Below are 12,337 nucleotides of genomic sequence, written 5' to 3'. Positions count from 1 at the left end.
ATTCAAGAACATACACTATCTTTCAATTTATTTCAGTCATCTTTAATATCCTTTATCAGTGTTTTATAGTTCTCAGCGTATGTCCTTCACCTCCTTGGTTAGGTTTATTCCAAGGTTTTTTTTCTTTTTCTTCTTTTGGTGTGAGTTTTAAAAGGTATTCCGTTTGTAATATTTCATTGCTAGTGTAAAGGATTGCAAACGAGTTCTGAATGTTAATCTTGTATCTTGCTACTTTGCTGAATTCATTTATTAGATCTAGCAGTTTTGGTGTGGAGTCTTTAGGGTTTTCTTTATATAGTGTCATGGAATCTGCATATAGTGACAGTTTTACCTCTTTCCTTACAATTTGGATGCATTTTATTTCTTTTAATTGTCTTCTAACTGTGGCTAGGACTTCCAATACTATGTTGAAAAGAAGTAGTGAGAATGGGCATCCTTGTCTTACTCCAGATTTTAGCAGGAAGGCTTTTAGCTTTTCACTATTATTATTGTATTATATTGGCTTTGGGTTTGTTATAAATGACTTTTATTATGTTGAGATATGTTCCTTCTATTCCCACATTAGTAAGAGTTTTTATTATGAATAGGTGTTGAATTTTATCAGATCCTTTTTCTGCATTTATTGAGATGATCAGGTTCTTTATTTGTTTGTTTTTACTTTTCTTTTGTTAATGTGGTATATTATACTGATTGGCATGTGTTGAACCATCCTTATGAATCTGGAATGAATACCCACTTGGTCACCATACCCATACCCACTTGGTCATGGTGTATGATCTTTTTTATGTGTAGGTTTATTTAATTTGCTAACATTTTGTTGATAATTTTTATGTCTATCGATAGATTCATCACAGATTTTGGCCTGTAATTTTCTTTTTTGGTGTTATCTTTGTCTGATTTATTATCAGGGTGATGGTGGCTTCATAGAATATTTTTGGGAGCATTCCTTCTTCTTTAATCTTTTGGAAGAGTTTAAGAAAAATTGGTATAAGTTTTTCTTTGTATGTTTGGTAGAATTTGGCTGTGAAGCCATCTGGTCCTGGACTTTTGTCTGTAGGGAGTTATTAAAATATAGATTCTATTTCAGTTCTAGTGATCTATCTGTTCAAATTATCTATTTCTTCTTGCTTCAGTTTTAGTTGGGTTATGTGTTTCTAGAAAGTTGTCCATTTTTTCTAGATTGCAAAGTTTGTTGGCATATACTTGGTATTCCCTTATGGTTTTTTGTATTTCTTTGGTATCAGTTGAGATTTTTCCTTTTTGATTTTCTATTTTGTTTGTTTGGGTTCTTTCTCCTTTCTTCCTGGTGAGCCTGGCTAGAAGTTTGTCAATTTTGTTTACTCTTTCGAAACACTAGCTCTTGGTTTTGTTGATTTTTTTTTTCTATTTTTTAAATCTCTATTTTTTTTTTATTTCTCCCCAATCTTTATTATTTCCTTCTTTCTGTTGATTTTAGGGTTTTTTTCTTTGTTCTTCTTTTTCTAATTCTTTTAGGTGATAGGTTAGCTTGTTTACTTGAGATTTTTCTGTTTGTTGATGAAGGCCTGTATGACTATAAACTTCCCTCTAAGAATTACTTTTGCTGCATAGCATAGATTTTGTGGGGCTTCCCCAGTTGCTCAGTGGTAAAGTGAAAGTGAAAGTTACTCAGTCATGCCCGACTTTTTGGGACCCCATGGACTATAAAGTCCATGGAATTTTGCAGGCCAGAATACTGGAGAGGGTAGCATTTCCCTTCTCCAGGGGATCTTCCCAACCCAGGGATCAAACCCAGGTCCGCATTGCAGGAGGTTTCTTTACCAGCTGAGCCACAAGGTAAGCCCAAGAATACTGGAGTGGGTAGCCTATCCCTTCTTCAGGGGAACCTCCCAACCCAGGAATCAAACCTAGGTCTCCCAGATTTCAGGTGGATCCCTTACCATCCGAGCCACAAGGGAAGCCCCATACAGTGGTAAAGTATCTGCATGCAATGCAGGAGACACAGGAGATGCAGGTTCAATCCCTGGGTTGGGAAGATCCCCTGGAGGAGGACATGGCAACCCACTCCAGTATTCTTGCCAGGAAAATCCCATGGAGAGAGAAGCCTGGTGGGCTGCAGTCCATAGAGCCACAGAGAATTGGACATGACTGAGCAACTGAGCAATCCAATCCAAATAGATTTTGTATAGTTAACGTTTTCATTGTTGTTTGTCTCAAGATATTTTTTAATTTCCTTTTTAATTTTCTTATTGACCCACTGGTTTTTAAGTAGTGTGTTACATATTCTCCATGTAATTTTGTTTTCTTGTTTCTTTTCCTGTTGTTGATTTCTAGTTTTATGCCATGTGGTAAGAGAAGATGCTTGAAATAATTTCTATACTCAAATTTATTGAGGTGAATTTTGTGCCTTAATATATGGTAAATCCTAGAGAATGTTCTGTGCCTGCTTGATAAGAATGTGTACTTTGGGTTTTTTTTTTTTTTTTATGTAGTGTTCTGAAAATATCAATTAGGTCTAACTCTTCTATTGTATCATTTAGGACCTCTGTTGCCATATTGATTCTCTGTATGGAAGATCTGTGCATTGATGTGAATGGGTATTAATGTCTTCTATTATTATTGTATTCTTATTGCTTTCTCTTGTTATGTATGTTAGTATTTGTTTTATGTATTTTGATGCTTCTATAGGTGTGTATATGTTGATGAATGTAAAATTCTCTTTTTGTATTGACCTTTTTATTATTATATAATGTCCTTCTTTATCTTTCTTTATAGCCTTTGCTTTAAAGTCTTTTTTTTTAATGAGTACAGTATTGCAATTCCTGCTCTCCTGTCATTTCTGTTTGCATGAAATATCTTTTTTCATCTCCACACCTTCAATCTGTGTGTACTCTTTGCCTAAGTTGAGTATTATAGGCAGCATGGGTCTCTTGTAGGTGCTTGGTATTTGTTTTCCAAATTATTTAGATTTATTGTTTTTTAACTGAAGGATAATTGCTTTACAGAATTTTGTGATTTCCTGTCATACATCAACAAGAATCAGCCATAGGTACACCAGTGTCTCCTCCCTCCTGAACCTCCCTCCCATTTTCCTCCCCATCCCAGGCTTCTAGATTGTCACAGAGACCCTGTTTGAGTCCCCTGAATCTAGGTTCTTGTTTTTAATGCAGTGGGACATTGCATGTCTTTTGATTCTGCAACCATTGACATTTAAGGTAATTATTGGTACATATGTATTTATGTCTATTTCAAACCTTGTTTGCCAGTTGATTCTTTGCTTCTTCTTTGTTCCTTTCTTTTTATTTTTGTTTTCCTTTTCATAGTTTAAATATTTAACTTTATTTTTTGCTTTATTTTATTTTCTTCTTTTTGTTTTTTGTGAGTCTGTTGTATGCTTTTGACTTGTGGTTGCCCTGTTTTTCAAGTATGTTAATCCCTTTATATATCTGCTTGCTTTAGACTGTTAGTTCAGTTCAGTTCAGTTCAGTCGCTCAGTCGAGTCCAACTCTTTGCAACCCCATGAATCGCAGCATGCCAGGCCTCCCTGTCCATCACCAACTCCCGGAGTTTACTCAAACTCATGCCCATCGAGTCGGTGATGCCATCCCGCCATCTCATCCTCTGTCGTCCCCTTCTCCTCCTGCCCCCAATCCCTCCCAGCATCAGGGTCTTTTCCAATGAGTCAACTCTTCACAGGAGGTGGCCAAAGTACTGGAGTTTCAGCTTCAGCATCAGTCCTTCCAATGAACACCCAGGACTGATCTCCTTTAGGATGGACTGGTTGGATCTCCTTGCAGTCCAAGGGACTCTCAACACCACAGTTCAAAAGCATCAGTTTTTCGGTGCTCAGCTTTCTTCACAGTGCAACTCTCACATCCATACATGACCACTGGAAAAACCATAGTCTTGACCAGACAGACCTTTCTTGGCAAAGTAATGTCTCTGCTTTTTAATATGCTATCTAGTTTGGTCATAACTTTCCTTCCAAGAAGTAAGCGTCTTTTAATTTCATGGCTGCAGTCACCATCTGCAGTGATTTTGGAGCCCCCAAAAAATAAAGTCTGACACTGTTTCCACTGTCTCTCCATCTATTCCCCATGAGGTGATGGGACCAGATGCCATGATCTTAGGTTTCTGAATGTTGAGGCTTAAGCCAACTTTTTCACTCTCCTCTTTCACTTTCATCAAGAGGCTTTTCAGTTCCCCTTCACTCTCTGCCATAAGGGTAGTATCATCTGCCTGTCTGAGGTGATTGATATTTCTCCCAGCAATCTTGATTCCAGCTTGTGCTTCCTCCAGCCCAGCATTTCTCATGATGTACTCTGCATGTAAGTTAAATAAGCAGGATGACAATATACAGCCTTGATGTACTCCTTTTCCTATTTGGAACCAGTCTGTTGTTCTATGTCCAGTTCTAACTGTTGCTTCCTGACCTGCATACAGGTTTCTCAAGAGGCAGATCAGGTGGTCTGGTATTCCCATCTCTTTCAGAATTTTCCACAGTTTATTGTGATCCACACAGTTGAAGGCTTTGGCATAGTAAATAAAGCAGAAATATATGTTTTTCTGGAACTCCCTTGATTTTTTGATGATCCAGCAGATATTGGCAGTTTGATCTCTGGTTCCTCTGCCTTTTCTAAAACCAACTTGAACATCTGGAAGTTCTCCGTTCACGTATTGCTGAAGCCTGGCTTGGAGAATTTTGAGCATTACTTTACTAGCGTGTGAGATGAGTGCAATTGTGCGGTAGTTTGAGCATTCTTTGGGATTGCCTTTCTTAGGGATTGGAATGAAAACTGACCTTTTCCAGTCCTGTGGCCACTGCTGAGTTTGCCAAATTTGCTGACATATGAGTGCAGCACTTTCACAGCATCATCTTTCAGGATTTGAAATAGCTCAACTGGAATTCTGTCACATCCACTAGCTTTGTTCATAGTGATGCTTTCTAAGCCCCACTTGGCTTCCCATTCCAGGATGTCTGGCTCTAGGTGACTGATCACACCATTGTGATTATCTGGGTCATGAAGATCTTTTTTGTACAGTTCTGTGTATTCTTGCCACCTCTTCTTAATATCTTCTGCTTCTATTAGGTCCATACCATTTCTGACCTTTATCGAGCCCATCTTTGCCTGAAATGTTCCCTTGATATCTCTAATTTTCTTGAAGAGATCTCTAGTCTCTCCCATTCTGTTGTTTTCCTCTATTTCTTTGCAATGATCACTGAGGAAGGCTTTCTTAACTCTCCTGGCTATCCTTTGGAACTCTGCATTCAAATGGGAATATCTTTCTTTTTCTGCTTTGCTTTTCACTTCTCTTCTTTTCACAGCTATTTGTAAGGCCGAACAACGCTTTTGCCTTTTTCATTTCTTTTCCATGGGGATGGTCTTGATCCCTGTCTCCTGTACAATGTCATGAACCTCCGTCCATAGTTCATCAGGCTCTCTGTCTATCAGATCTAGTCCCTTAAATCTATTTCTCACTTCCACTGTATAGTCATAAGGGATTTGTTTTAGGTAATACCTGAATGGTCTAGTGGTTTTCCCTGCTTTCTTCAGTTTAAGTCTGAATTTGGCAATAAGGAGTTCATAATCTGAGCCACAGTCAGCTCCTGGTCTTGTTTTTGCTGACTCTATAGAGCTTCTCCATCTTTGGCTGCAAAGAATTTAATCATTCTGATTTTGGTTTTGACCATCTGGTGATGTCCATGTGTAGAGTCTTCACTTGTGCTGTTGGAAGAGGGTGTTTGCTATGACCAGGGCGTTCTCTTGGCAAAACTCTATTAGCCTTTGCCTTGCTTCATTCTGTGCTCCAAGGCCAAATTTGCCTGTTACTCCAGGTGTTTCTTGACTTCCTACTTTTGCATTCCAGTCCCCTCTAATGAGAAGTACATCTTTTTTGGGCATTAGTTCTAAAAGGTCTTGTAGGTCTTCATAGAATCATTCAACTCAGATAGGCTCAAACACATTTTAAAAATAAGAAAAAGAATTTGCATTTTCTTATTCTCCTTCTGGTCAAGGCTATGGTTTTTCCAGTGGTCATGTATGGATGTGAGAGTTGCACTGTGAAGAAAGCTGAGCACCGAAAAATTGATGCTTTTGAACTGTGGTGTTGGAGAAGACTCTTGAGAGTCCCTTGGACTGCAAGGAGATCCAACCAGTCCATCCTAAAGGAGATCAGTCCTGGGTGTTCATTGGAAGGACTGATGCTGAAGCTGAAACTCCAGTACTTTGGCCACCTCCTGCGAAGAGTTGACTCATTGGAAAAGACCCTGATGCTGGGAGGGATTGGGGGCAGGAGGAGGAGGGGACGACAGAGGATGAAATGGCGGGATGGCATCACCGACTCGATGGGTATGAGTTGGAGTAAACTCCGGGAGATGGTGATGGACAGGGAGGCCTGGCATGCTGCGATTCATGGGGTCGCAAAGAGTCAGACACGACTGAGCGGATGAACTGAACTGAACTGATTCTCAATTCCCACATATTTGGGCTTGCTTGGTGGCTCAGATGGTAAAGAATCTTCCTGCAATTTGGGAGACCCAGGTTTGATCTCTGGGTTGGGAAGATCCCTTGGAGAAGAGAATGGCAACCCACTGCGGTATTTTTGCCTAGAGAATTTCATGGACAGAGGAGCCTGGTGGACTACAGTTCATGGGATTGCAAAAAGTCAGACATGACTGAGCAACTAACACTTTCACACTTTTCCCCACATAATATGATTTTAATGTCCCTTTTTACATCTCCATGTTTATCTTTTTGCTGCTCCTTGTGTTTATCATTGCTTTCACAAATAGGTTTTTTTTTTTCTTTTTGACCTGTATTCTCACTAATTTATGTGATTTACTTTTCAATTGTGATTTCCTCCTTCCTATATCTTCCTGCTTCTTTTCTATTTAGAGATGAATTTTCAATATTTCTTTCAGGATAGTTTTAGTATTGCTGTATTCCTTTAGTTTTTGCTTATCTGAGAAATTACGTCTCCTGCCATTCTAAACAGTCTTTCCAGGTAGAGTATTGCTGTTCAGTCACTGAGTCATGTCCAACTCCTTGTGACCCACGAACTGCAGCAAGCCAGGCTTCCCTGTCCTTCACCGTCGCCTGGAGTTTGCTCAAATTCATGTGCATTGAGTTGATTTTTTTTCTCTTTTAATCCTTTCAATATATTTTGCCACTCCCTTTTGGCCTGTAGTGTTTCTGTAGAGAAATCAGCTGATAGCCTATGGGAGTTCTCTTAAATGACCTCTTTGTTTTTCTCTTGCTGTCTTTAGAATCTTCTCTTTATCTCTAACTTTTACCATTTTTATCATAATATGTCTTTGTATAGGACTGTTTGGGTTCATCTTGTTTGGGGCTCTCTGTGAATCTTGTATCTAGGAAGTTTTCAGCCATAATTTTTTCAAATACATTTCAATCCCCTTTTCTTTTTCTTCTCCTTCAGGAATCCCTATTATATATAGATTGGCCTGCTTTACATTATCCCTTAGCTTTTTTATATTGCTTTAATTTTTCATTTGGCTTTTTGTCTGCTGTTTTGATTAAATAATTTCCATTATTCTATCTTCCAGGTCACGTATTCTTTATTCTGCATTATTCATTCTGCTCTTCATTGCCTTGAGCTCAGTTTTAGTCTCAGCAAATGCATTCTCCTGAATCCTTATAGTCTCTAGTTCCTTTTCCCAGTAATTTGCATTTCTGTTGATAGCCTTTCTTAATTCCTTCAGTATTTTCATTGCCTCCTTTTGAGCTTGCTGTCTATTAGACTGAAGAGATCTGTTTCATTGTTCCTTCAGGGGAATTCTCCTGGTCTTTTAACTGAGAGTGCTTCCTCTTCTTCATTTTGCTCTTACTCTGAATTTAGGTGAAACAATTATCTACTGTTGTCTTACAGGGTTATTTATATGTGGGAGTGCCCCTGTGTAGCTTTTGTGGATTTAAAATTATTATTTTTTTTTTTAGTGGGAGGACTGTTTTAGGTTTTGATGCTTGCCATCTATTTCCTCAGCATATGCTGGCTATTTTCCCCTTGATAGGGGGTGTGCAGTTGTGTGGGTGTATGGCATGTGCACTCTCCCAGGAAGGCACTTGGCTCCCAGTCAGGGGTGCCTCAGTAGTGATGGTGAGCCATGCACGCTTCAAGGAAGGTGGGGGAAGTGACCTGCACCAACTCACAGGACCCTTGGAGGTGGTAGTGGCACCTGTCTGCGCCTGCCTCTGGAGTCTGAGGTGGCAGCATCAGCTTACACCCACCCCTGGAGCTCATGTAGGCAGTACCCTGACACCTCAGAGTATCCAGAGAAAGAAGCTCCTATGGGGGCCTGCCCCTCAACTTGAGTGCCTCCAACAATGCCATCTCAAAAGGGCTTACTTTGTTACTTTAAAAATTTTAATTTATTTATCTATTTATTTTTGGCTATGCTGAGTCTTCATTACTGCCCACAGGCTTTCTCTAGTTGTGATGAGCAGGGGGCTAGTCTATAGTTGTGGTGTGTGGGCTTTTCTGACTTCTCTTGTTACAGAGCATGAGCTCTAGGGTGCACTGGCTTCAGTAGTTGTGGCATACGGGATTGGTAGTAGAGACACGTGGACTCAGTAGTTATGGCACACGGGCTTAGTTGCCCTATGACATGTGGATCTTCCTGGACTAGGGATCAAGCTGTGTCCCCTGCATTGGCAGGTGGATTCTGAACCACTGGGTCCAAAGCACCCCCCCCCCTTTTTTAAATCCTTACATTCGTAATGGAACTAGCTTCAGATTTCATCCATGGGCCCTAAACATTCTTGGAGAATTTCTTGTTTTTCTCCTTAACATAAGGGACATTTTGATATATAGCATTTCATATGCGGTGCTGTCTAGGGAGTAGCAAGTGTGCAAATAACAAGAGAAAAAGTACACCTACTATAAAGGTAGGTGTCTCAGACCTTTTCTGTTTCATATGTGAAGCCCACTATCTCTCATGATAATTTTGTTGATAGCATCCACAAATGGACTTAGAATCAAGTTTTATAAAATGAATCTGGATTCACATGACCTAGCAACCTAGCAACCTAGCACATGACACGAGTCAGCTTCAGATAGATGGCACATTTTCTTTTTAAACACTCAAACAAAACTTTACACATTCAATTATTTGGGGAAAAAAAATGACATTTGAAGTCCTTTTTCACCCAAACACATTTAGAGGTAAGAGCTCACAAGTCTTGACATTATTTCATTTTGTTATGTGCATTCGTCAAGAAACCAAGATATGGTGCAGCTATAAAAACTGATGATTGTGGGACAAACTTGACAGCATTTCACTTCCTTTATGTTCTGATTATACATTTATCAGAAAACCTCTATCTCTTCCAGTTCAGCTAGAAATTGGTAAAATTCAAGAATTCAAAGACCTGGCAAACCTGATATTAACATCCAGATTGATGGTGCTCATTTTTGTGTGAAAGTGAGAAGCCCTCATGCAGACACTAGATTTCCCAGCCTCTTTGTCATCTTGTTTACAATTTATCTCTATGTTTTAATTCTGTAAAGTGATTTTGGTTATCAATTAGTGATTAAAGCTTATCTGTGAATCAGAATCATCAGAACTCAAGGGAATCATGTTTGGCATTCAGCCCAGTCCCACTAAGGGTTTTAATGGGGCTACATCATTCATAGAATAAACACATTGCTGGGTTTAAAAATTGTGCCTCCATTAGTGTTATGATTTGCTTCACATGAAGAAGTGATCCTAGAAATGCATTGCTTTAGGAGGGACTTTACAGCTTTTTTTATTTCTTTTTTTTCAGGTGTACTTCCAAAGGAATTATCCAGATGATGCTCAGTGACCTTGTGGTTATGAATGCTTCCAATGGACAGACCTTAATCTCAACAATTTTGAGATAGCGTTGTGATCCTCCTGTGCAGTCAAGTCTATTCTGAAGGCATTTCTCCAACAGTATTTGCCCTGCATAAACTATATTGCACTTCTTTATACCAGCAACTGCTGCTAAGTCACTTCAGTCGTGTCCGACTCTGTGCGACCCCATCCCTGGGATTCTTCAGGCAAGAACACTGGAGTGGGTTGCCATTTCCTTCTCCAACACATAAAAGTGAAAAGTGAAAGTGAAGTCGCTCAGTCATGTCCGACTGTTCGTGACCCCATGGACTGCAGCCTACCAGGCTCCTCTGCCCATGGAATTTTCCAGGCAAGAGTACTGGAGTGGGGTGCCATTGCCTTCTCCATTATACCAACAACAAATATGTGTAAATACACATACAAGATGTTTGTTTATTTGGATCTATCTCTCTCCAACTTCACACAATGATTTCAAACTCTTACAAAATAACTTATTATTTTTACAGGTTATACTCTTTTATTTCCTTATCCAAATCAGAGAAGCAAGCCACCAATAAAAGCTGTCTCCCAGGTTGTGTGCCTTGAGACAGTCTAGAGCTTTAGCTCATTTTCTAAGTTATAAAACAAATTTATCACAGATTTTTTTTTACTATTCCCAGAATTACATATTACTTTCCAGTTATATCAAGGATTCTGTTTACTTGAAGACTATCAAGTTGCTGTTTTGTTTCACAACTGCCTTTAATATAACTAGGATCAATTATTCCACCCAAAGACCTCTGGTTAAAATACTGCAGAGAAAACTGATAAGAAAAACAAACAACAAAAAAATATACTGTAAGTGATATTATAGGGGAGAGTGGTGCCCCTGAAAAAGAAGATATGTGATTAAGATACAGAAGGACAACATTTCATTTTATATATTAAAAGAGAAGGGAGAGAAAACTTGCTTTCTCAAAATAGGAACCCTTCGAGGGCATTTGATAATGAAAAGCAGACATGATCATTGATTGTCTTCTAGATTGGGGATTTTTTTACATTTTTTAATGGTACAGTATAGATAACATAAAATTTGCCATATTACCATTTTTAAACATACAATTCAGTGGCATTAATTGTATCCACAATATTGTACAACAATCAACATCTAGTTAATTTTTGGTAATTATTTTAGTACTTAACAGTGTGTTATTTCTACAGAGTAATTTTTGGTTAAGTTTTATTCCTTTAGGAGTGGATTTGTTTCTGTGAGTTTTGAGTTTGACTGGCATAAAATTATTCATAGTATATTAAATGTTTAATCTCTGCAGCATCTATAACTATGTTGTTCTTTGCTTTTTAACTTTGTGACTTTGCCCTGTTTTTTTTTTTTTTTTCCTTGAAAAATCTTGAAAGAGTTTTTCCTATTAATTTTAAAAAAATAAGTTTTTTTGCCTGATTGATCCTTTGGTGGGTTTTTTTCACTATATTATTCTTTCTTTTTTTTAACTTTTCAGCATTTACTTTGAGATATTTTTCACTAAATTCTTAAATTAGAAACTTATATTAGAAAAGTGACTAAGTTGAAAGTTAAGTACATAAAGCCCACTTTCCCCCCCTAAGACTCACTTTAGCTGCAACTATAAGTTTTGGTACTTGGCGCTGATCAATAACCATAGTATTAGGTATTTTCTAATTTTAAATTTTATTCATTATATCTTTTACCTGTGAGTTATTCATAAGTGTAATGTCCTCTAAATTTCAAATGCTAATTGCTTTTTACTATGAGATTAAACCATGTGAAAATTACATCCAACCTTTTTTTAACCTATAAAAATTGTAGTTTCATATGGTTCAACATATTAATTTTCTTTTGTTATTAACATGAAGCTTAATTTTGTTTTAGTCAAACATTTGAGGATTTTAAATCAAAGGTAACCACACTCACACAGAGAGTCCTTGTTTCTATTTTATATTTTACTTGGTGATTTAGAAATGTTATAAGTATGTGTGTAAACAGTAATTTCAAATAAAAATCCTGTCCAAGAACTGAATGTTTTTTGATACTTGTTACAGGTTGCTTCTCTGACATGCAGGCTTGGATGGAGTTCAGTATTGGCATGTGTATTAAAGGTGCTATTAGGATCAGCACTTGTGGAGTCAAGAGGGAAGAAATGGGATAGGGCAGAGGAAAAGATCAAGCTGGAGCACTGGCCAGATGACCCTAGCTGACCCCATGGGAGTTCTGATGTGATGAATCTTTGGGATTGTTGTGACATACCCACTGGCCGGGACTTCATACATCCACCTGTTTAGGTCATTGTACAGAGGCTGCACCAGAAGGGCTGGTGGCTTAAGGCTGCCCACTAGCAGCACTTCTAGTGGCTGGGCAATGAGTCCATGAAGGGAGGTTTGAACAGCACATCTGCATGCCCCTCATGACATGTATAACAGATCCAGAGGTAGGTCATGAGGGTATACTGTGACGAAAACTCTTGGTGATTGATGTTTAACTAAAATGACTGAGTAACTGATTCTCCTCAATAC

General features: G+C 38.4%; 1 protein-coding gene across 1 annotated transcript in view; it reads left to right on the top strand.

The window, feature by feature from the left end:
• The window catches only part of LOC110149702 (ATP-binding cassette sub-family C member 4-like), a 326,525-nt gene extending 314,713 nt beyond the window's left edge, over positions 1-11,812 (top strand). Inside the window, 1 exon segment of the mRNA XM_070471511.1 lies at positions 9,762-11,812. Within this exon segment, the coding sequence (XP_070327612.1) occupies positions 9,762-9,800 (39 nt within the window). The 3' untranslated portion in view covers positions 9,801-11,812.
• The last annotated feature ends 525 nt before the right edge of the window (positions 11,813-12,337 follow it).

Source organism: Odocoileus virginianus, chromosome 8, assembly GCF_023699985.2.
Source record: "Odocoileus virginianus isolate 20LAN1187 ecotype Illinois chromosome 8, Ovbor_1.2, whole genome shotgun sequence".
Classification (NCBI taxonomy): Eukaryota; Metazoa; Chordata; class Mammalia; order Artiodactyla; family Cervidae; genus Odocoileus; species Odocoileus virginianus.
The sequence above is the reverse complement of the archived record's forward strand: the minus strand, read 5'-3'. Positions and strand labels throughout refer to the sequence as shown.